Source organism: Coregonus clupeaformis, chromosome 29 (genome assembly GCF_020615455.1).
Source record: "Coregonus clupeaformis isolate EN_2021a chromosome 29, ASM2061545v1, whole genome shotgun sequence".
Taxonomy (NCBI): Eukaryota; Metazoa; Chordata; class Actinopteri; order Salmoniformes; family Salmonidae; genus Coregonus; species Coregonus clupeaformis.
The window spans coordinates 45,818,877-45,845,510 of record NC_059220.1 but is presented as its reverse complement, the minus strand read 5'-3'; the positions used below and the strand labels follow the sequence as shown (position 1 = coordinate 45,845,510).

Below are 26,634 nucleotides of genomic sequence, written 5' to 3'. Positions count from 1 at the left end.
TGAAGAGGGGGATGACCGCGGCAGCTTTCCAATCTCTGGGGATCTCAGACGTTATGAAAGAGAGGTTGAACAGGCTAGTAATATGGGTTGCAACAATTTTGGCGGCTAATTTTAGAAAGAAAGGGTCCAGATTGTCTAGCCCAGATGATTTGTAGGGGTCCAGATTTTGCAGCTCTTTCAGAACATCAGCTGTCTAAATTTGTGTGAAGGAGAAGCAGGGGGGGCATGGGAAAGTTGCAGCAGAGGGTGCAGAGCTGGTGACCGGGGTAGGGGTAGCCAGGTGGAAAGCATGGCCAGCCATAGCAAAATGCTTGTTGAAATTCTCGATTATTGTAGATTTATCAGTGGTGATAGTGTTTCCTAGCCTCAGTGCAGTGGGTAGCTGGGATGAGGTGCTCTTATTCTCCATGGACTTTACAGTCCCAAAACTTTATGGAGTTAGTGTTACAGGATGCAAATTTCTGTTTGAAAAAGCTAGCCTTTGCTTTACTAACTGCTTGTGTATATTGGTTCCTAACTTCCCTGAAAAGTTGCATATCGCGGGGGCAATTCGATGCTAATGCAGAACGCCACAGGATGTTTTTGTGCTGGTCAAGGGCAGTCAAGTCTAAGGAGAACCAGGGGCTATATCTGTTCTTAGTTCTGAATTTTTTGAATGGGGCATGCTTATTTAAGATAGAGAGGAAAGCACTTTTAAAAAACATCCAGGCATCCTCTACTGACGGAATGAGATCTATATCCATCCAGGATACCTGGGCCAGGTCAATTAGGATGGCCTGCTCGCTAAAGTGTTTTAGGGAGCGTTTGACAGTGATGAGGGGTGGTTGTTTGACCGCGGACCCGTTACGGACGCAGGCAATAAAGCAGTGATCACTGAGATCCTGGTTGAAGACAGCGGAGGTGTATTTAGAGGGTAAGTTAGTCAGGATGATATCTATTAGGGTACCCATGTTTACAGATTTAGGGTTGTACCTGGTAGGTTCCTTGATAATTTGTGTGAGATTGAGGGCATCTAGTTTGGATTGTAGGATGGCCGGGGTGTTAAGCATATCCCAGTTTAGGTCACCAAGCAGTACGAACTATGAGGATAGATGGGGGGCAATCAATTCACATATGGTGTCCAGGGCACAGCTGGGGGCTGAGGGGGGTCTGTAGCTAGCGGCAACAGTGAGATACTTATTTCTGTAAAGGTGGATTTTTAGAGGTAGGAGCTCAAACTGTTTGGGCACAGACCTGGATAGTATGATAGAGCTCTGCAGGCTATCTCTACAGTATATTGCAACTCCACCCCTTTTGGCAGATCTATCTAGATGGAAAATGTTGTAGTTGGGGATGAACATTTCTGAATTTTTGGTGGCCTTCCTAAGCCAGGATTCAGACACTGCTAGAACATCAGGGTTGGCGGAGTGTGCTAACGCAGTGAATAACTCAAACTTAGGGAGGAGGCTTCTGATGTTAACATGCAAAAAGCCAATGCTTTCACGGTTACAGAAGTCAACAAATGATAGCTCCTGGGGAGTAGGAGTTATACTGGGGGCTGCAGGGCCTGGGTTAACCTCTACATCACCAGAGGAACAGAGGAGGACTAAAATAAGGATGCGGCTAAAGGCTTTAAGAACTGGTATTCTAGTGCGTTGGGTACAGAGAGTAAAGGGGGCAGATTTCCGGACATTGTAGAATAGATTCAGGGCATTATGTACAGACAAGGATATGGAAGGATATGAGTGGAGGTAAACCTAAGCGTTGGGTAACAATGAAAGAGATAGCATCACTGGAGGCACCGATTGAGCCGGTCTCCGCGTGTATGGGGGGTGGGACAAAGGAGCTATCTAAGGCAGGTTTAGCTGGGCTGGGGGATCTACAGTGAAATAGTACAATTAGAAATAACCGAAACAGCAATAAGCAAGGCATATTGACATGGGAGAGAGGTATAAAGCAATCACAGGTGTTATTAGAGAGAGCTAAGACAACAACTGGTAATGGCGATAAAGTTTGGGCTGAGGCTAAACAGAATAAACAGGACAGGGTACCGTGTAAAGGAACAGTCCCGCAGGCATCAGCTGTGCAGCTGAGTGATCATAAGGTCCAGTGAACATCAATATGTGAGTCCGAGAGCAATTGGTGCCACAGCACTGGCTAGCAGGAAGCAAGGCTGTTGTTTGCGTGTGCTAGCAGGCCGTGGCTAGCAGATGGATCTTCGTGGTCGACCCAACGGGAAGCCTGTTGAAACCACAGACGATTACGTCGGCAGACCAGTCGTGATGGATCAGCGGGGCTTCATGTCAACTCTAGGAGGTCCAGTCCGGTTGACAGAGAGGTAGATAGCCGGGAGATGGGCCTGACTCGAGGCTAGCTCAAGGCTGATTAGCCAATAACAACAGCCATTTGGTTGCAGCTAGCTAGTTGCGATGATCCGGAGTTAAAGGTTCAGTGATTCTGGCAGAAAAAAACGATATGTTCTGGGTCGATAACGCACTGTGCAGACAGTGCAGACTGGCCAATAATAGTCCAGGCTAGAGCTGGCTGGTAGGTAGTGCAGGCCACGGACAATGGTGAAAAACCGCTAACAGTGGCTAATAGCAAGTAACTAGTTAGCTGGCTACTCCCGTCCGGTAGACAGAGAGGTAGATAGCCGGGATATGGGCCTGGCTCGAGGCTAGCTCAAGGCTAACTGATGCTTGCTTCGGGGGCAGTGGTGATTAGCCAACAGCAACATCCATTCGGTTGCGGCTAGCTAGTTGCGATCCGGTGTTAATGTCCAGTGATTCAGTTATTCTGGCAGAAAATCCGATGTTCTGGGTGAAAACTGCTAACGGTGGCTAATAGCAAGTAGCTAGTTAGCTGGCTAGCTAGTTTCAACTGGAGATTCTAGATAAAAGGTAAGTCAATAATAGAATCCGTTCCACATTGAGTGAGGCGGGTTTCAGGAAAGTATATTTAGTAGAAGGATGAAAAGTGTGATAGGGAAATATGTACGAAAAATACCCCCAAAAAATACAAAAACAGGCTATTTACACGGACACACACATAGTACACGACCGCACTGCTACGCCATCTTGGATACATCTTAATAAGATGTATCTTGGATACATCTTGGAAACATACTGTTTATATTAATGCCTTGTCAACATACTGTATATATTAATACCTTGTCAACATACTGCTTCAATTAATACCTTGTCAACATACTGTATATATTAATACCTTGTCAACATACTGTTTATATTAATATCTTGTCAACATACTGTATATTTAATGTCTTGTCAACATACTGTATATATGAATACCTTGTCAACATACTGTTTCAATTAATACCTTGTCAACATACTGTTTCAATTAATACCTTGTCAACATACTGTATATATTAATACCTTGTCAACATACTGTTTCAATTAATACCTTGTCAACATACTGTTTCAATTAATACCTTGTCAACATACTGTATATATTAATACATTGTCAACATACTGTATATATTAATACCTTGTCAACATACTGTATATTTAATGTCTTGTCAACATACTGTATATATTAATACCTTGTCAACATACTGTATATTTAATGTCTTGTCAACATACTGTATATATTAAGACCTTGTCAACATACTGTTTCAATTAATATCTTGTCAACATACTGTATATATTAATACCTTGTTAACATACTGTATATATTAATACTTTGTCAACATAGTGTATATACTAATTCCGTGACATTTCATAGATTGAATAACAAATATATATGTATGGCAGTGGAGATATCATAAATATTTTAACTCATGAATCATAAACTGAGAGCAGTAGTCATCTGCTATCCCAAAGTCCATATCCGTATCTGGAGATATATACTATTAAAGGTGGGTAACACTTTACAATAAGGTACCTTTTATAAAGCGTTTATAAAGGGTTTATTATTACGGTTATTTAAAAAGGGTACCTTTTTGTAAAGTGTTACCTGAAGTATACAGTATTTACAGTATGCAATTTCCTTTGTCAATATGGTCCTGTGCGTTCAAATATGAATGATTTTTATACTGTACACCAGCAAAGATGAATTATTTCTTGCTCATACAAGCTGCTGAGAGTGAAATATTTCAATATGCTGCAGCAGTGTATCTCATCAGTCTACTAGCCTCATGCTCTCCTCTGTATATAAAGGCTGCTTTCCAAATAACACCCTATTACCTACATAGTTCACTACTTTTGACCAGAGACATATGGGTCCTATGAGCCCTGGTCAAATGTAGTGAACCAAATAGGGAACAGGGTGCCATTTTTGTAACGCAGCCTTTATATACAGAGGAGAGGAGGAACTTACAGCTCTTGTACCCACTACACTCAATGGCTTATTCATATGCTGTGAGCCATCAGTTGACCGTTATACTGATGAGCCAAGAAAATATTAAACAGTTAGCTAGCCGCTAAGATAAGCATCTCTCTCTCTCTCTCTCTCTCTCTCTCTCTCTCTCTCTCTCTCTCTCTCTCTCTCTCTCTCTCTCTCTCTCTCTCTCTCTCTCTCTCTCTCTCTCTCTCTCTCCCTCCCTCTCTCTCTCTCTCTCCCTCCCTCTCTCTCTCTTTCTCCCTTTCTTTCTTTCTTTCTCACTCTCTCTCTCTCTCTCTCTCTCTCTCGCTCTCTCTCTCTCTTCATACCATCCTTGTACAGTAATGTGAATGCCCTGTTGTCAAGTCCCTAATACAAGGTAATGGGATGGGGTATGTACTCAAGGCCCTTTGGATAAATGTGTGGTGTATCATATATTGTCCTTCCCTTAAAACCAATAAACAAAATGACAATGAATCAAGGCTAAAACAAAATCATAATAATAAATCAAGGCTAAAACAAAATGATAATGAATCAAGGATAAAACAAAATGATAATGAATCAAGGATAAAACAAAATGATAATGAATCAAGGCTAAAACAAAATGATAATGAATCAAGGCTAAAACAAAATGATAATGAATCAAGGATAAAACAAAATGATAATGAATCAAGGCTAAAACAAAATGGTAATGAATCAATGCTAAAACAAAATGGTAATGAATCAATGCTAAAACAAAATGATAATGAATCAAGTCTAAGACAAAATTATAATGAATCAAGGCTAAAACAAAATGATAATGAATCAAGGCTAAGACAAAATGATAATTAATCAAAGTAAAAATTAAATCATAATGATTTAAAGCTAAAATAAAATAATGAGTTAAAGATTAAACAAAATGATAATGAATCAAGACTAAAACAAAATGATAATGAATCAAGAATAAAACAAAATGATAATGAATCAAAGGTAAAACAAAATGATAATGAATCAAGGCTCAAACAAAAAGATAATGAATCAAAGGTAAAACAAAATGATAATGAATCAAGGCTCAAACAAAATGATAATAAATCAAGGCTCAAACAAAAAGATAATGAATCAAGGCTAAAACAAAATGATAATGAATCAAGGCTAAAACAAAATGATAATGAATCAAGGCTAAAACAAATTGATAATGAACCAAAGGTAAAACTAAATGATAATGAATCAAGGCTCAAACAAAATGATAATAAATCAAGACTCAAACAAAAAGATAATGGATCAAGGCTAAAACAAAATTATAATGAATCAAGGCTAAAACAAAATGATAATGAATCAAGGCTAAAACAAAATGATAATGAATCAAAGGTTAAACAAAATGATAATGAATCAAGGCTCAAACTAAACAATAATGAATCAAAGCTATATATATATAAAAGATAATGAATCAAGGCAAAAATAAAATGATAATGAATCAAAAGACTCAGTTACACCAGCTCTGTCAGGAAGAATGGGCCAAAATTCACCCAACTTATTGTGGGAAGCTTGTGGAAGGCTACCCAAAACATTTGACCCAAGTTAAACAATTTAAAGGCAATGCTACCAAATACTAATTGAGTGTATGTAAACTTCTGACCCACTGGGAATGTGATGAAAGAAATAAAAGCTGAAATAAATAATTCTCTCTACTATTATTCTGACATTTCACATTCTTAAAATAAAGTGGTGATCCTAACTGACCTAAGACAGGGAATATTTACTAGGATTAAATGTCAGGAATTGTGAAAAACTGAGTTTAAATGTATTTGGCTAAGGTGTATGTAAACTTCCGACTTCAACTGAATGTTAAATCTATGCAAACAACAGCAGGGAGTCCAGGTCACGTGTGAAGTACAGGGATAATCCTTTGTTTTCACGGACATACGTAATGCTAAAGAGCCAATAAGAATGATGTTTCTGCTTGATACCCCTCTATCTAACTATATCCAAGAGGGCTATTAAAGATATAGATGATATATATATATAAATAGATAGATAGATAGATAGATAGATAGATAGATAGATAGATAGATAGATAGATAGATAGATAGATAGATAGATAGATAGATAGATAGATAGATAGATAGATAGATAGATAGATAGATAGATAGATAGATAGATAGATAGATAGATAGATAATTAAATGATTAAACAGGAATTCTCCCTCTGTAAGGTATCATTGAATAACTTAAGATTATAGACTTCATGTTCAAAAGCATTGTGCTGCATATCCTGTAACATATTCAGAATGAAAGGTTCCACTGATAAAGGTTTCACTTTTCAATAAGTGTAATACTTTACAATAAGTAAAACGTTTACATGGTTGTTACACATGTAGTGTAAATGAAGGGTCAGTCCTAAACAACTGTAGCCTACTGATCTCATTCTCATAAATAAAAAGGCTTTATTTTTCTTCCACAGGAGACGTCTTCCACTTATAGTTAAGTATTGGAGTCATTAACCATGATACGCTGTTACCCTTTCTTAATTACGCCAGGTGGTCTTAGCTACAACACTAATTGATGAAAGGACAACACTATTATGCTACACGCCTAGTCTCCTTGATAAAATATGTTCTGCACTGACCTATTCAAAGTGATATCTCTATAAAGTGATGTTTTCTCCACTGACTATTATTTAACCTTTATTTATACAGGTAAGTCAATCTTCGATGATAAGTCCCCTATTTAGCTTCTGGACTAGTTCCGACTGACATTTTGGTGTACAAAGTGCTCTGTGAAAGTTGTAGGGTCCAGTGCCTTCTAGTGCCAGAAAGCCCCGTCTGTCTGCTCTCTGCAGGGTCCAGTGCCTTATAGTGCCAGAAAGCCCCATCTGTCTGCTCTCTGCAGGGTCCAGTGTCTTATAGTGCCAGAAAGCCCCGTCTGTCTGCTCTCTGCAGGGTCCAGTGCCTTATAGTGCCAGAAAGCCCCACCTGTCTGCTCTCTGCAGGGTCCAGTGCCTTATAGTGCCAGAAAGCCCCATCTGTCTGCTCTCTGCAGGGTCCAGTGCCTTATAGTGCCAGAAAGCCCCGTCTGTCTGCTCTCTGCAGGGTCCAGTGCCTTATAGTGCCAGAAAGCCCCGTCTGTCTGCTCTCTGCAGGGTCCAGTGCCTTATAGTGCCAGAAAGCCCCGTCTGTCTGCTCTCTGCTACCACTCTGTCAGTGGAGCTGACTTGAAGGTTCAGGTTTCATACCCCACTTTTGCATGGGGAGTGACGTGTCACACTTTCTGGCCTATCCTTACAACTAATGAATTCGCTCTCTGTCTGAGTGACGGAGCCCATCCTGGGAGAATCCAGCAATCGTTTCATCCCACTGTGATATTCTCAGCCAGATATTAGAGCATGAAAAGATACTAAATCATTTTGTAGAATTGAAACTCGACCACTTTCTCTTGGTCACTGAGGAACGAAATCTGCAGACATTCGAATGGTGTCTCTGTGTCGCTCACAGGACGCTTGGTAGAAAATGCTCTGTCATCAGTTACAGTAAATTAAATGGGGCCAAATTTGTACTGTCACTAAATATGATCATATTTATTTGACAGTTATAAAATAGGTTCAGTGGTGATTTTAGAATGTAAATCTTGGTGGGGCAAACTACAAAAAAATTTTTTTTAGATGCATGCCACTACACAACACAACACAACACTAAACAATACATTATTTGGACTATAACGGTGACAAACAGTGCCCACAAACTGTTAGGGCCGACATCAAATAAAATACCAAATACCAACAGCTTCCCACCACTACACATGGCTATCAGCGGAGCCTTGTCTGGCAGTGAAACAGTTCATTCAGCCTCATTTACTGCCTTTAAAAAAAAACATAGCTGATATGGCTGACTTGCTTAAACAAATGTGGTTTCAATTGACAATTGAGATGTACAAACTATGGCATAAGGGAACGATGAGCGGACAAGAGGCAATCCGTAATTTCGATTAAGACATTAATGAGCGAGCTAGGACGGACGTAGTCAATATAACTATTTGTTCAGCACTTTTTAAACGTACAGCGACAGAATTCAGAACATACGTTCTTACAGTGTTCTCCCTGTACACCAAGTCAGAACCGTAGGATAAATAAAGGGGGCATATAAGCAGACAATGAAAGCTCTTATAATATTCTATGATGACATTTCTCTAAAACAGGCTATAGGCTACATGTGCACCACCAAGTCAGAACAGCAGGCTAAGTTATGAGGAGAAAAGGGACCAAATTATTAGGGTGAGGCACATGGGCTACTAACAGCTTACTACACAACATACACTTAGTATTACTTTCTTAGCTACATTATACATATCTCCCTGGCATATTACATCATTTATGCAGCAGCATACAAGACATTTTTGGACTCACCTTGTTGTGCTGTGCTCACTTGAACAGGAAGGTGGTGCGGCGGTCCTTCGTGGGCAAATTTTGTCATCAAACTTTGTCATCAAAGTCTGGCATTCTCTGAATTTATGGTGCTTTCAAGACAACTGGGAACTCAGAAAAAAACAAGGTCAAATCATTAGGTCAGTGATCTTCAGGTCGGAGCTCTAGAAAGAGGCCTGAGTTCCCGACTTGGAATTCCGAGTTGGATGACCGTTCAAAACTTATTTTCCCAGTCAGGGGCGCGTTTTTTTACGAGTTCCCAGTTGTCTTGAACGCACTGAAGTCTGAGATTTCCAAGTGCCGAGTTCCCAGTTGTTTTGAAAGCGGCAGAAGTCATGCTGGATTGACAGCATGGCCAATGTTGAATGTTTATCCTTTTAAACTTGGAAAAGATACCCTTAAACCCAGATTTGGACCACACACCCACTCCACTGAATAGCAGGCTAGTGATCGCTTTGCATTGCTTGCAGTTAGCCACTGATTCCTTCCAAACCACTCATTGTTGAATTTGCGATTTCCAACTTGTTGTGTAATGTTTATGTCCAATGGCCGATGAGCACCGATACGTTTTATCCATAATTTCTCTTCATAATTTCTCTTCGTATGACAAGGATTGAAAAGGATTTGCCAGTAGATTGCCGACTTGATTCATGATGATGACTGCTAGCTTGCTAGCTAAGATTTTGAAGGTATGGCGTTGACATGATCAGTCCAATCAAAGCTACTGTAGATATAACGTGATTTGACGTCCTTTTATCTGTGGCCAATGACCCTTGAGCCTTCTTAGATGGGAACTTCTAATGTAACTCTATGGCAGCACCCAAGGGGCTTGAATTTTCGAGCTCAACCCGTAGATTTTACGGTGACGTAGTGTCCCCATGAGCGACAGAACACTGAGCCAATCACGGCACAACTGGAGAACATTACCAACCCCTACGCTCCGAGCTAGGCTGAAACACCTGCATTTTGGAGCTGCCTTACTCAAGAAAGCAAAAAAAGAGACCAAGTTTATTAACTCAGTGATTATTTAATTTTTTACATTGTTTGCAAACTGATATGTGACACGTATGAATGCCAAAATAACATGCAAAACAGGCACAAAACTGTTTTTTTTTTAGCTAAACAGGTGGGGCTCAAAACAGGTGGGGATCTGCCCTGAATGACGGGTCGCCACTGGATAGGTTAAATCTAATAGTAAGTATTTTATAATTTGATTACTATATATATTAATTACATTTATATTTAGAAAGCATTGCAGTCATTTCAAGCCCTATTCCCCCACTTTTGTTGAATAGGGGGGGGGAAAATGATATATATGATTTATGTTTTTTCATATTTTCATATTTGTACTAAGTACTTGAGGTTGTGTCCTCAAACGTGAGTACACCTCACCAATTTATAATACTTTTTTTTTTTTACTAGAAAGGTGAATTCCAGATCTTTCTAGAACTATCCAGCTTTACTGGTTATGGTTTATGGCCATCTCATGAAAAGTAAATACTTTTGTCTATTTAGACAGAACTAAACAGTTTTTGCCATAACGTTCAAGAGGAACAGATTCTGATTTACGATGACATGCCTGTTGCAGTGCTTGGCATCAGTGACCCAACGGTAATAGAAAATGTACAGGCGGGAATATTCTCTTAAACTACATCAAACTGAAGCTGAATCCAAACTAAAACAAAGCAATAGACAATAAATACAACGGAATCTAAAACTGAATTGTAATGATATCACTTTATTATCAATAAATTGTCCTACCTTAAAACAAACATGACCGCATTCTGACAGTGTTTAGCTGTTAAAGCTGTCAAGATTAAGAGCAGGCAAGCTAATACAGTTTATTCCAATGAATCTATTGAACTCCTGCGGGAGTCAAGGACGGCATCTGCTCTGGCACACGAGACGGCAGTACAGACCTGGGCTAGCTAACAACATTATCATCTGCCTCGATGGGAGACTGGCAGCACCTAGCCTACTCGTCTCCCCGTTTCTCCCCTAGCTACAATATGCACTGGACATAACAGTGCTGATGATGACAAAATGGCTTAGGATGTGCGTGTGTGTGTGTGTGTGTGTGTGTAAAAGATTAAATCCGATCTGCGTTATAGAGCATTTTACATTTAAAGATAATTTCCAATTGAGCCGACATGTGCAGCATTTACCGTGAATTCGGAAACATTGAAAAGGTGCATGGCCAACAAAGCCAGTAGCATTGATTGGGTCTTCAGTATTTGACAACAGAAGGTGTACAGAGAAAGATTCAGCTATGATGTGAATCAGATAGGATGTCATTATTATTTTTAAAAATATATATAAAACAGAAACTTTCATACCAAACTGTAATTTCTGTAATACATGTTGTAATACATGTTGTAATACTATCTCAGTATTGTTTACTGAATACTGTATGCTCTGGATGATTTCAAATATAATTCAGCATTGTTCGTATGCATGAGACATACAAATGAAGTTCAGGAAGATCAGTCAGCAGATAATCAAAATGCAACACATTGATAATTCATGCACAGACACACACTCTCTCGCTCTCTCTCTCTCTCGCTCTCTCTCATCCAATTAATAAAGAGCACAGTTGTTTGATAGTGATCTAAAACAACACACAGCCAATTTAAATGCAACAATCAGCCTTTTGAGGTTTATTTGAAACAACTCCCAACATCGAGTCTCAAAGAAAGAAACAAGTTTATGAAAATAGGCTCCCTCTTACTGATTGAGTCAGTATACTCTCTGTAGTTCACTATACAGAGAATAGGGTGGCATTTGGGACATACCCTCAATCTCTGGAGGTCAGGAGAGAAACATGTATGAAAAAAAGTGCCTCTATCTGAGGTTTTTCCTTGAATCAATAGGAAGACATTTGGTAATGTTGGTGGATGGCCAAGCCAAGGCAAGGACATAGGGCAATGGGAGTTTATTTCGAGCTCCTGTCAGAGACACCCTAAGCACGGTAATGATTTAAGTATTATGCGTATCCTCAATGACAAATGTTACTAGATTAAAATTATAGAAATCAAGAAAGCAAGAGTATCCCGGGTCAGTGTTGATCTACACTCTAGGAGCAACTCAAGCATTGCACATCTAGTCACTAACTTCACACATAACATAGTTCTTACCTGTCAAAGGAATCCTGCTGGTTATTGCATCCAGTCGATCTTATATTCCTCTATTCCTACTATTTGATATCTGGAAGTCTCTAAAAGTCTTGTAAACCAGTACTACTACAAACTACTACAACTCTCCAATGAAATATTCTGTTGCGTTTTAGTCCCCCCCCCCCCATGTCCTCCTCTTTAGCTGACAAATATTTTGCTTTCACAAAGGAAAAGAACACTTTCCTCTTTTAAAGGAAATTCCTGAAGAGTTCCTTCCTCTACGCTGCCTCAACAACAATTACATTCAAACAACCAGGACCAGGGAACACTTCCTGTGTTCTAGCCAAAACACTTCCTGGACAATGGTAGACTACAGCTACACCACATGCAGAATGTGTCCCAAATAGCACCCTATCACCTACATAGTGCACTGCTTTTGACCAGGGATCCTTTAGAAAAATAGTAGGGAATAGTGGACACAACCCTTATAGCTATTTCTCAATAAGTTGACCACAACTCTGCCTACTCCTCTTACCAACACATTAATAATGTTGTAAAAGTTTTCAACATCACCGTTGATCATGTTCTTTCCGTATAGATACTCTCACATTTCCCAGAAGGCACCATGTTCCCTATAAAAGTGCACTACTTTTAACCAAGCCCCATAGGGTGTGGCTGAATGCCCCCGTACCCGTGTAGGGCCTCAGTGTGATTTCCTGACAGCTTAGTCCTTCATGTGGGATTTTCCATATCTGTTGTATGGGTAAACATGTTAGGTTGTGTAATATCATTAGTCAATATGGGGTTTGGGGGATAATGAAGACATTGATAGGTGATATTTTTTTAAAAGAACATCAGGGCCAATTGGAATCTTCACCGTTTATTAGATTTATTTTGCACACATGAAACACAATAGACCCAAATGAATTAAAAACCTCCAACTCCATCAAATAAAAGCAAGGACATTTTCAGCTTTCTTTCTCTGTTATTAACATTGCAGATATGTGTTTACCTATACAGGTATAAAAATACAGCGTGACACTCTATTCATGATAGTCATACATTTTCTTTAGTGTAACCAAACACCAGAGACTTGCATTAAGTGAGGGAGTGAGGAAGAGAAAGAGAGAGACAGCGAGAGAGGGACAGTGAGAGAGGGACAGCGAGAGAGGGACAGCGAGAGAGAGACAGTAGAGAGGGACAGCGAGAGAGAGACAGTGAGAGAGAAAGAGTGAGAGAGAGACAGTGAGAGAGAGACAGCGAGAGAGGGACAGTGAGAGAGGGACAGCGAGAGAGGGACAGCGAGAGAGAGACAGTGAGAGAGAAAGAGTGAGAGAGAGACAGTGAGAGAGAAAGAGTGAGAGCGAGACAGTGAGAGAGAAAGAGTGATCCACCTGAATGTAATACAATGGCTGCATTAAAAACATGATTTCCTTCTGTTATTCTGTTTCTTTACATTTCTAAATTCCTACATCTCTTGATTGTACAAAAATAAAAAAATGGATTCTTCAGCATATGATGTACCATTTTCCAATTTGCACCTTCCATTTTGGTATTTGAGCAGAATTCAAATTAAAGGTGTTGAAGCAAAAAGGGACAAATTGTAATAATCAAATTGATGTAAAAAAAAAAAAAAAAAAAAAGCCTTCTCGCTCTCAAAGATTAATAACAGCAGTTAATAGAGTTTATTAGTTTACATAAACGTTGCTTTTATTTGCAATTATGGTCTCTAACAGCATTGTCACTCTTGTTAGAACGTTATACAGGGAGGGCTTTATGTTGAGTAAATATGCTCCTGCAACGATTATATATCCAAAGCTTCAAAACAAAAGTAAATAATTTCATACATAAAAAATGAAAAGTAGTTGTTGTTTTTTTGTGCCTGTGTATATAAACATACTTTTCTTAAAAATAACAATTGAATCTATACTATTCTTGTGCAATAGACCCCCTGGATACAAAAATACAACACCTAATCTTGAAAAAAAAATGCATTGTAACAGAATGACAACACAACACTAAATATGTGAGGCGCTACTGGTATGAATTTGGTGAGATGGTAATATGTTCAATAAATTTTGACTATGTACAAAAGACAATACTTAATATTACAATACAGATTCATCTTATTTACAGTTAAATTGCAGTCTAAACAATCTCATGTACCCCATATGTAATAAGACTAAATAATAATAATACATTTGTGGGGAAGGACCAAAAGGGAATTACGTTGCGCACAACTTCATGAGATGAGATGTGAACTCATCTGTCAAGTTTTTAAAATTTTGAGCAGTTAGGGGTGTTCTGTGTATATGGAGCCGATAATATGGGTAGTACATGAGAGAGTTTATAAATCAGCCCCACAATTCATCATTTCTTTGGTGACACGGACAACTCGAGTTTTGGGAAATGGAAACCACCTCTAGACCCACTGTCGGTGCTGGAAGATGAGGAGATTCTAGACTTTTTAGAGGGGAGAGATACACCCCCACTTCTCACCTCTACCCTCTCTTCACTATCTTCACCCAGTGACACTTCATATGAGCCCGTCGACTTTGAGCCAAAACCACCAAAGGTGCCAAACTTTAACTTGCCCTTCTTTCCTTTCACCTTGGCCCCATCAACATCCACAGAGATGTCGCCACCCTCAGCACTTAAGTGACCTGAGGGGGAAGACACAGCCAGACCTCCCTCGTCACTCGCCACAGAGGAAGACCGATGCCTTGATTTCTTAAAAAGATCCAGTGAGGCTGACTTGCTCTTAGGGGACGCACCAAGCCCAGATCCTCCCTCTACTGACAACTTGCCACTCACTAACTCCCCGTGACTTAAACTCAACTCTTTGGAGCCCTTAACGCCGCCACTACCACCGGCTCGCAGTTCTGCGTCCGGCCCCTGGAAGCTTAGATCCGCTGCACTACCTCCCTTTGCTTTTGACTTGCCAAAACCGAACCTTGGCATCTTGACCTTTACTTTCCCACCAGTGTTCTTCACGTCCGGGCTGTGCAGCTCCAGGCTCGGAGAACTAACGCTACCACTAACCAAAGGAGTCTGCACATCCATCTTCCCACCCACCACTGCTGCCCCTGCTCCTGCCCCTGCCCCTGCATCAACATCTACTCCCATCTCTGGTCCATGGTACTTCGGAACATTGATTTTGGGGAATGATACGTGTCCCTCTGGGAAATGTAGTCCACCGTATCCTGAAACATTTGAGTCTCCTTCTACTCCTCCTCCTCCAATATCTATCTTAGGACCTTTAAAACCTTTCAGATTTTGCCCGTTCACATTTACGTCGACATCAGGGACATTTACCTGGGGCCCTTTGATTTTCATCCCTGGAAATTTTATGTTAGACTTAGTTTTTACATCTGGGACTTCCATGTTTACATCTGGGCCCCCAATATTGGCTTGTAGGCTCCCAGATGACAAGCCACCAGACAGAGAGCCATCACCTTTAACTTTGGGAGATTTTACATCAAATTCCACATCGGGGAAATGAAGTTTTCCAAAGAAGGGTTTCTTTACTTTTGCTCCTTTCAGGTGAAGCTCAGGAGAGTCAACATCTAAATCTACACCTGATGTTTCAAGGTCAATATCTACATCAGGTTTCTTTGCTTTCCCTTTGATTTTGGGTAGTTTGAATTTGCCTTTCTTTCCTTTGAAATGAACATCAACATCAGGGGCTTCTAGACTACTGTCAACCTCTGGCAAATCTAATTTGGGGCTCTTACCTCCCATGTGGAACTTTGGGGCCTTGAATTTAGGCCCTTTGATATTTGCATCCCCTAGGTTAAGGTCAACCTCAGGTGCCTTCACATCAATCTTTCTGTGAGAAATATTCAGTTCAGGACCTTCAACTTCTGGGGACTTAATACCAAATGTGGGACCTTTGAACTTTGGAAACTTGATCTCTGGTTTTTCAATACTGAAACTGGGACTTCCCATATCAAGGGAACCACCTGACAACTTTGCATCAGGGCCTAAGATGTCGAGATCTGTACGTGAAATGTCAACACTAGGTCCCTTGATGTCTATATCAGCTTTTGGTAGGTTAACATCAACATCTGGACCCTCAACTTTGTGTCCTTTGAATCCAAATGATGGCATCTTCATCTTTGGCATCTTAAATCCTCCTGAACCTTCAAATTCAACATCTGGACCTTCAATGTCTACTTTGGGTGCTTTGAGGTCTCCTGACATATCAAAATCTCCCTTCACCTTTGGACCTTTCAGATTGAAGTCCATGTCAGGCATTGAGATGTTTGGTCCTGAAATTGAAGGCATCTTGAATTGTGGTCCTTTGATTTTACAATCTGGACCTTCAATGTCTAGGTTTGGACCTTTGATGTCTCCTTCGATCTTGGGGACTGACACGTCGAAATCTCCTTTCATCTTTGGACCTTTCAGGTTGAAGTCCACATCAGGCATGGAGATCTTTGGTCCAGAAACTGATGGCATCTTGACTTTTGGCCCTTTGATTTTACCATCTGGACCTTCAATGTCCAGTTCAGGACCTTTGATGTCAACATTAGGCCCCTTAATGTCAATGTCAGCTTTAGGTAGGTTAACATCAATATCTGGACCCTCAACTTTGTGGCCTTTGAATCCGAATGATGGCATTTTCATCTTTGGCATTGTAAATCCTCCTGAACCTTCAATATCAATATCTGGACCTTCGATGTTTACTTTGGGTGCTTTGAGGTCTCCTTCGAACTTGGGGACTGACACATCGAAATCTCCCTTTGCCTTTGGACCTTTCAGGTTGAAATCCATGTCTGGCATTGATATCTTTGGTCCTGACATTGAAGGCATCTTGAATTTTGGCCCTTTGATTTTACCATCATTCCCTTCGATGTCAATTTCTGGACCTTCAATGTCAATGTCAGCTTTAGGTAGGTTGACATCAACATCTGGCCCCTCCAGTTTGGGTCCTTTGAATCCAAATGACGGCATCTTCATCTTTGGCATCTTAAATCCTCCTGAACCTTCAATGTCAACATCTGGACCTTCAATGTCTACTTTGGGTGCTTTGAGGTCTCCTGACATATCAAAATCTCCCTTCACCTTTGGGCCTTTCAGATTGAAGTCCACATCTGGCATGGAGATCTTTGGTCCTGACACTGACGGCATCTTGAATTTTGGCCCTTTGATTTTACCATCTGGACCTTCAATGTCCAGTTCTGGACCTTTGATGTCAACATTGGGCCCCTTAATATCAATGTTAGCTTTAGGAAGGTTGACATCAACATCTGGCCCCTCCAGTTTGGGTCCTTTGAATCCAAATGACGGCATCTTCATCTTTGGCATCTTAAATCCTCCTGAACCTTCAATGTCAACATCTGGACCTTCAATGTCTACTTTGGGTGCTTTGAGGTCTCCTGACATATCAAAATCTCCCTTCACCTTTGGGCCTTTCAGATTGAAGTCCACATCGGGCATGGAGATCTTTGGTCCTGACACTGACGGCATCTTGAATTTTGGCCCTTTGATTTTACCATCTGGACCTTCAATGTCCAGTTCTGGACCTTTGATGTCAACATTGGGCCCCTTAATATCAATGTCAGCTTTAGGTAGGTTAACATCAATATCTGGCCCCTCCAGTTTGGGTCCTTTGAATCCAAATGACGGCATCTTCATCTTTGGCATCTTAAAGCCTCCTGAACCTTCAATGTCAACATCTGGACCTTCAATGTCTACTTTGGGTGCTTTGAGGTCTCCTGACATATCAAAATCTCCCTTCACCTTTGGGCCTTTCAGATTGAAGTCCACATCTGGCATGGAGATCTTTGGTCCTGACACTGACGGCATCTTGAATTTTGGCCCTTTGATTTTACCATCTGGACCTTCAATGTCCAGTTCTGGACCTTTGATGTCAACATTGGGCCCCTTAATATCAATGTTAGCTTCAGGAAGGTTGACATCAACATCTGGCCCCTCCAGTTTGGGTCCTTTGAATCCAAATGACGGCATCTTCATCTTTGGCATCTTAAAGCCTCCTGAACCTTCAATGTCAACATCTGGACCTTCAATGTCTACTTTGGGTGCTTTGAGGTCTCCTGACATATCAAAATCTCCCTTCACCTTTGGGCCTTTCAGATTGAAGTCCACATCTGGCATGGAGATCTTTGGTCCTGACACTGACGGCATCTTGAATTTTGGCCCTTTGATTTTACCATCTGGACCTTCAATGTCCAGTTCTGGACCTTTGATGTCAACATTGGGCCCCTTAATATCAATGTTAGCTTTAGGAAGGTTGACATCAACATCTGGCCCCTCCAGTTTGGGTCCTTTGAATCCAAATGATGGCATCTTCATCTTTGGCATCTTAAATCCTCCTGAACCTTCAATGTCAACATCTGGATGTTCGATGTCTACTTTGGGAGCATTAAGGTTTCCTTCGATCTTGGGGACTGATACATTGAAATCTCCTTTCATTTTTGGACCTTTCAGGTTGAAGTCCACATCAGGCATAGAGATATTTGGTCCTGATATCGATGGCATCTTGAATTTTGGCCCTTTGATTTTACCATCTGGGCCTTCAATGTCTAGTTCTGGACCTTCGAGGTCAACATTGGGCCCCTTAATATCAATGTTAGCTTTAGGAAGGTTGACATCAACATCTGGCCCCTCCAGTTTGGGTCCTTTGAATCCAAATGACGGCATCTTCATCTTTGGCATCTTAAATCCTCCTGAACCTTCAATGTCAACATCTGTACCTTCAATGTCTACTTTGGGAGCTTTGAGGTCTCCTGACATATCAAAATCTCCCTTCATCTTTGGACCTTTTAGATTGAAATCCACATCGGGCATGGAGATCTTTGGTCCAGAAATTGATGGCATCTTGAATTTTGGCCCTTTGATTTTACCATCGGGACCTTCAATGTCTAGGTTTGCATCGTTGATGTCAACATCAGGTCCCTCAATGTCAATGTCAGCTTTAGGTAGTTTGAGATCGACATCCGGACCCTCCAGGTTAGGTCCTTTGAATCCAAATGAAGGCATCTTCATCTTTGGCATCTTAAATCCTCCTGAACCTTCAATGTCAACATCTGGCCCTTCAATGTCTACTTTTGGTGCTTTGAGGTCTCCTTCTATTATTGGCACAGACATGTCCACATCTCCCTTTATCTTTTGACCTTTCAGGTTGAAATCCACATCAGGCATAGAGATCTTTGGTCCTGATATTGATGGCATCTTGTATTTTGGGCCCTTAATTTTGCCATCAGGGCTTTCAATGTCAATTTCCGGAACTTTAATGTCAACACTGGGTCCCTTAATGCCAATGTCAGCTTTAGGTAGGTTAATATCTACATCTGGTATCTCTACCTTAGGGCTTTTGAATCCAAATTTTGGCATTTTGAATTTGGATCCCTTGACTTTAGTAGCCCCAACATCAAGCTCAAGTTCTGAAACACTACCTTTCGGTCCTTTGACATTAATATCTGCTTTCGCAAGATTTACATCAACCTCAGGAGACTTGACTTTTGGCCCTTTGAATCCAAACTTTGGCATTTTGAACATAGACTTCTTCGGTGTAATGTCAGGACTCTCTATTGAGACATCCAACCCATCAACGTCAGCTTTGGGTGTAGTGTTTTCTCCCTCCACTCCCCCCTTGAACTTTGGCCCTTTGAGATTGAAATCAACATCAGGCATTGACATTTTGGGGGCAGACATAGAGGGCATCTTCATCTTTGGCATTTTAAATCCTCCTGAACCTTCAATGTCAACATCTGGACCTTCAATGTCTACTTTGGGTGCTTTCAGGTCTCCTTCAATCATTGGCACGGACATGTCCACATCTCCCTTTATCTTTGGACCTTTCAGATTGAAATCCACGTCTGGCATTGAGATCTTTGGTCCAGATATTGATGGCATTTTGAATTTCGGTCCTTTGATTTTACCATCTGGACCTTCAATGTCAAGTTCTGGAACTTTAATGTCAACATTTGGTCCCTTGATGTCAATGTCAGCTTTGGGTAGGTTGAGTTCAACATCTGGACCCTCCAGTTTAGGACTTTTGAATCCAAATGATGGCATCTTCATCTTTGGCATCTTAAATCCTCCCGAACCTTCAATGTCAACATCTGGACCTTCAATGTCTACTTTGGGTGCTTTCAGGTCTCCTTCAATCATTGGCACGGACATGTCCACATCTCCCTTTATCTTTGGACCTTTCAGATTGAAATCCACGTCTGGCATTGAGATCTTTGGTCCAGAAATTGATGGCATTTTGAATTTCGGTCCTTTGATTTTACCATCTGGACCTTCAATGTCAAGTTCTGGAACTTTAATGTCAACATTTGGTCCCTTGATGTCAATGTCAGCTTTGGGTAGGTTGAGATCAACATCTGGACCCTCCAGTTTAGGACTTTTGAATCCAAATGATGGCATCTTCATCTTTGGCATCTTAAATCCTCCCGAACCTTCAATGTCAACATCTGGACCTTCAATGTCTACTTTGGGTGCTTTCAGGTCTCCTTCAATCATTGGCACGGACATGTCCACATCTCCCTTTATCTTTGGACCTTTCAGATTGAAATCCACGTCTGGCATTGAGATCTTTGGTCCAGAAATTGATGGCATTTTGAATTTCGGTCCTTTGATTTTACCATCTGGACCTTCAATGTCAAGTTCTGGAACTTTAATGTCAACATTTGGTCCCTTGATGTCAATGTCAGCTTTGGGTAGGTTGAGATCAACATCTGGACCCTCCAGTTTAGGACTTTTGAATCCAAATGATGGCATCTTCATCTTTGGCATCTTAAATCCTCCCGAACCTTCAATGTCAACATCTGGCCCCTCTATGTCTACTTTGGGTGCTTTGAGGTCTCCTGACACATCGAAATCTCCTTTCATCTTTGGACCTTTTAGGTTGAAGTCCACATCGGGCATGGAGATATTTGGTCCTGACATTGACGGCATCTTGAATTTCGGCCCTTTGATTTTACCATCAGGGCCTTCAATGTCAAGTTCTGGACCTTTAACATCCACTTTGGGCACTTTGATGTCTATATCAGCTTTTGGTAGGTTAACATCAACATCTGGACCCTCCAATTTTGGACCTTTGAATCCAAATGACGGCATCTTCATCTTTGGCATCTTAAATCCTCCTGAACCTTCAATGTCAACATCTGGCCCCTCTATGTCTACTTTGGGTGCTTTGAGGTCTCCTTCTATCTTGGGCACTGACACATCAAAATCTCCTTTCATCTTTGGACCTTTTAGGTTGAAGTCCACATCGGGCATGGAGATCTTTGGTCCAGAAATGGATGGCATCTTGAATTTTGGCCCTTTGATTTTACCATCAGGGCCTTCAATGTCAAGTTCTGGACCTTTAACATCCACTTTGGGCGCTTTGATGTCTATATCAGCTTTTGGTAGGTTAACATCAACATCTGGACCCTCCATTTTAGGACCTTTGAATCCAAATGATGGCATCTTCATCTTTGGCATCTTAAATCCTCCTGAACCTTCAATGTCAACATCTGGAACTTCAATGTCTCCTTTGGGTGCTTTGAGGTCTCCTGACACATCGAAATCTCCTTTCATCTTTGGACCTTTTAGGTTGAAGTCCACATCGGGCATGGAGATATTTGGTCCTGACATTGACGGCATCTTGAATTTCGGCCCTTTGATTTTACCATCAGGGCCTTCAATGTCAAGTTCTGGACCTTTAATGTCCACTTTGGGTGCTTTGATGTCTATATCAGCTTTTGGTAGGTTAACATCAACATCTGGACCCTCCAATTTAGGACCTTTGAAACCAAATGATGGCATCTTCATCTTTGGCATCTTAAATCCTCCTGAACCTTCAATGTCAACATCTGGAACTTCAATGTCTACTTTGGGTGCTTTGAGGTCTCCTGACACATCGAAATCTCCTTTCATCTTTGGACCTTTTAGGTTGAAGTCCACATCGGGCATGGAGATATTTGGTCCTGACATTGACGGCATCTTGAATTTCGGCCCTTTGATTTTACCATCAGGGCCTTCAATGTCAAGTTCTGGACCTTTAATGTCCACTTTGGGCGCTTTGATGTCTATATCAGCTTTTGGTAGGTTAACATCAACATCTGGACCCTCCAATTTAGGACCTTTGAATCCAAATGATGGCATCTTCATCTTTGGCATCTTAAATCCTCCTGAACCTTCAATGTCAACATCTGGCCCCTCTATGTCTACTTTGGGTGCTTTGAGGTCTCCTGACACATCGAAATCTCCTTTCATCTTTGGACCTTTTAGGTTGAAGTCCACATCGGGCATGGAGATCTTTGGTCCAGAAATGGATGGCATCTTGAATTTTGGCCCTTTGATTTTACCATCAGGGCCTTCAATGTCAAGTTCTGGACCTTTAATGTCCACTTTGGGCGCTTTGATGTCTATATCAGCTTTTGGTAGGTTAACATCAACATCTGGACCCTCCATTTTAGGACCTTTGAATCCAAATGATGGCATCTTCATCTTTGGCATCTTAAATCCTCCTGAACCTTCAATGTCAACATCTGGAACTTCAATGTCTACTTTGGGTGCTTTGAGGTCTCCTGACACGTCGAAATCTCCTTTCATCTTTGGACCTTTTAGGTTGAAGTCCACATCGGGCATGGAGATATTTGGTCCTGACATTGACGGCATCTTGAATTTCGGCCCTTTGATTTTACCATCAGGGCCTTCAATGTCAAGTTCTGGACCTTTAATGTCCACTTTGGGCGCTTTGATGTCTATATCAGCTTTTGGTAGGTTAACATCAACATCTGGACCCTCCATTTTAGGACCTTTGAATCCAAATGATGGCATCTTCATCTTTGGCATCTTAAATCCTCCTGAACCTTCAATGTCAACATCTGGAACTTCAATGTCTACTTTGGGTGCTTTGAGGTCTCCTGACACATCGAAATCTCCTTTCATCTTTGGACCTTTTAGGTTGAAGTCCACATCAGGCATGGAGATCTTTGGTCCAGAAATGGATGGCATCTTGAATTTTGGCCCTTTGATTTTACCATCAGGGCCTTCAATGTCAAGTTCTGGACCTTTAATGTCCACTTTAGGCGCTTTGATGTCTATATCAGCTTTTGGTAGGTTAACATCAACATCTGGACCCTCCAATTTAGGACCTTTGAATCCAAATGATGGCATTTTCATCTTTGGCATCTTAAATCCTCCTGAACCTTCAATGTCAACATCTGGAACTTCAATGTCTACTTTGGGTGCTTTGACGTCTCCTGACACATCGAAATCTCCTTTCATCTTTGGGCCTTTTAGGTTGAAGTCCACATCGGGCATGGAGATATTTGGTCCTGACATTGACGGCATCTTGAATTTCGGCCCTTTGATTTTACCATCAGGGTCTTCAATGTCAAGTTCTGGACCTTTGATGTTAACATTAGGTCCCTTTATTTCAATGTCACCTTTAGGTAGTTTGACATCAACATCTCCCTCAATTTTGGGTCCTCTGATTCCAAATGAGGGCATCTTTATCTTTGGCATTTTGAATCCACCTTCAAATCCTTCAATGTCAACATCTGGCCCTTCAATGTCTACTTTGGGAGCCTTGATGTCAATTTCAGCTCTTGGTAGGTTGACATCGACATAAGGACCCTCAAGTCCGGCTCCTTTGATTCCAAATGATGGCATCTTTACTTTAGGCATCTTGAAACCAGCTTCTGGACCAAGAATGTCAACACCTGAACCTTTAATGTCTACTTTGGGTGCTTTGATGTCGCCTTCAAGCTTTGGCACTGATACATCCACCTCTCCCTTCACCTTTGAAGCTTTCAGATTGATATCCACATCGGGCATTGAGATCTTTGGTCCAGATATTGATGGCATCTTGAATTTGGGGTCTTTGATTTTACCATCAGGCCCTTTAATGTCAATTTCTGGACCTTCAATGTCAATGTCAGCTTTTGGTAGGTTAACATCCATTTCTGGACCCTCCAATTTAGGTCCTTTGATTCCAAATGATGGCATCTTCATCTTTGGCATCTTAAATCCTCCTGAACCTTCAATGTCAACATCTGGCCCCTCTATGTCTACTTTGGGTGCTTTGAGGTCTCCTGACACATCGAAATCTCCCTTCATCTTTGGACCTTTTAGATTGAAGTCCACGTCAGGCATTGAGATGTTTGGTCCTGACATTGACGGCATCTTGAATTTCGGCCCTTTGATTTTACCATCAGGGCCTTCAATGTCAAGTTCTGGACCTTTAATGTCCACTTTGGGTGCTTTGATGTCTATATCAGCTTTTGGTAGGTTAACATCAACATCTGGACCCTCCAATTTTGGACCTTTGAACCCAAATGACGGCATTTTTATCTTTGGCATCTTGAATCCGCCTTCAGGACTTTCAATGTCAACATCTGGACCTTCAATGTCTACTTTGGGTGCTTTCAGATCTCCTTTTATTTTTGGCACTGACACATCCACGTCTCCCCTCACCTCTAGACCTTTCATATTGATGTCCACATCGGGCATGGAGATCTTTTGTCCTGATAGTGATGGACCTTTAATGTCAACTTTGGGAGCCTTGATGTCAATGTCAGCTTTTGGTAGGTTAACATCAATATCAGGGCCCTCCAATTTAGGTCCTTTGAATCCGAATGACGGCATCTTCATCTTTGGCATCTTAAATCCTCCTGAACCTTCAATGTCAACATCTGGACCTCCAATGTCTACTTTGGGTGCTGATATGTCTCCTTTTATCTTTGGCACTGACATGTCCACATCACCCTTCAGCTTGGGCCCTTTAAGACTGATGTCCATATCAGGCATTGAGATCTTTGGGCCTGACATTGATGGCATCTTGAATTTTGGGACCTTGATTTTTCCATCAGGGTCTTCGATGTCAAGTGCTAGACCTTTCATATTAACATTAGGTCCCTTGATGTCAATCTCACCTTTAGGTAGTTTGACATCAACATCTCCCTCAACTTTGGGTCCTTTGATTCCAAATGAGGGCATCTTTATCTTTGGCATTTTGAATCCACCTTCAAATCCTTCAACGTCAATATCTGGCCCTTCAATGTCTACTTTGGGAGCCTTGATGTCTCCTTCTAGCTTTGGCAATGATACATTCACGTCTCCCTTCACCTTTGGACCTTTCAAATTGATGTCCACATCGGGCATTGAGATCTTTGGTCCTGATATTGATGGACCTTTAATATCAACTTTGGGAGCCTTGATGTCAATGTCAGCTTTTGGTAGGTTGACATCAACACCAGGACCCTCACGTCCGGCTCCTTTGATCCCAAATGATGGCATCTTTACTTTGGGTATCTTGAAACCGCCTTCTGGACCTTCTATATCAACACCTGAACCTTGAACTTTGGGTGTTTTGATGTCAACACCACCCATCTTCTTTCCTCCTTTCACATTCATAGATGGGCCTGATACATCTACATCTACCCCTGGAACCGAAACATCCACAGTGCCCTTCACCTTCGGTAGTTTAACATCTCCATCGCTCTCTGCACCTCCAGTGTTCAGTCCAAATGATGGTATTTTGATGCCACCTTTGAGTTTGCTTTCACTTTCAATGGTTGTTTCTTTTATTGACTGTCCTTTTACAGACATTTTCACCGAGCCAGACTCCTTTATGCCTGGGGTATTGATGTCAAGTTTTGGCGCTCTTATGTCTGTTGATATCTTGCCTCCATTCAACCCTGTATCAATTCCTGGCTTGTTGGGTAAGGAAACCCCACCCTGGTTCCCTCCGGAGAGACTCGCCGACCCTCTCATCTGTTGATCACTAACGGTTATTTCAGGTACTAAACCTCCGACCCAGTCTGCACTTCCTCTACCAGGCAAATTAAAGTCTACTCCTCTCGCCTCCCCTTCACCCATTGATATGGAGCTGGAGGAAATATTTGTTGTTCTTCCAGGGACTGTGACACTAGCTGATCCTGCCTGGTAGTCACCTGAGCCACCTGAAACCAGAAAGCTCCCGTCCCCCTGCTCACCCCGTCTACAGAGGCCGAACTCCCCCTGACCCTTCGCCCCCGACATTCCAAAGCTAGGTCCTTTGAATCTGATCCCTGCTGCTCCACCATCTCCCACCTCCATCTCCCTCGTAACAGCGGTGGTCTTCACCCCTCCAGTGCTCCAGTGCTTCTCAGAAGAGCTAGTGACATGTGGCCCAGTGAAAGAAACACCGTCACCTCCTAGTTCACCCGCCACCAATCCACCACCTATGCCTGAAGGGCTTCCGCTTCCGTGTAAAACTCGGATTTGAGACGACGAGCTGTCCCCTCCTGACTGCTCTGGGCCGGTGAGCTCAAGCTGCTCATCCACGCCCCCCGGCATGTCCACGGTGTAGGTGGTGATGCGACGGGTGATGGTAGTGATCGTGCTGCCGTCGGTGCTGGTGCTGCTGTGGCGCTCCGTACGGACGTCCACGCCCTCAGCCAGATCCTCAGACTTCAGCCGGGGCTTAATCTTCTTGGAATATATTCTCTTGTAGTCTTCATCATCCCCACTCTGGTCTCGTCAAAAGAAGGTGAAATCAGTAATTGCAGTAATTCATTAATTTATTACATTAGGTACTAACACTATTGTTGAAAATATACAGTATGAACATTCGATATGGAAGTAAGTCTATTTGAGATGATTTATTGATCATTTGAGAAAATAGTGAAGTCTGTATTGAAGAAGTTTGTGTTCACCAGAGTTGGGGTCAATTCCATTTCAATTCCAGTGAATTCAGAATTCTAATTACAATTCTAAATTGGAATTTCAGTGTACATTCAGAATTGACTGGAAGTGAAATAGAATTGACCCCAACCCTTGTCTTCACATAAAAGCTATTGAA

General features: G+C 41.5%; 2 protein-coding genes across 2 annotated transcripts in view; both read right to left on the bottom strand.

Moving 5' to 3' along the window:
- The window catches only part of LOC121587337 (kelch-like protein 4), a 73,849-nt gene extending 60,842 nt beyond the window's left edge, over positions 1-13,007 (bottom strand). Inside the window, exon 1 of the mRNA XM_041904242.2 lies at positions 11,847-13,007. The gene's annotated coding sequence lies outside the window, so the exon portion shown is untranslated. The remainder of the gene's footprint in view (positions 1-11,846) is intronic.
- Positions 13,008-14,130: 1,123 nt separating this feature from the next.
- The window catches only part of LOC121587353 (neuroblast differentiation-associated protein AHNAK-like), a 43,305-nt gene continuing 30,801 nt past the window's right edge, over positions 14,131-26,634 (bottom strand). The window contains exon 6 of the mRNA XM_041904257.2: positions 14,131-26,303. Coding sequence (XP_041760191.2) covers positions 14,196-26,303 — 12,108 coding nt within the window. The 3' untranslated portion in view covers positions 14,131-14,195. The remainder of the gene's footprint in view (positions 26,304-26,634) is intronic.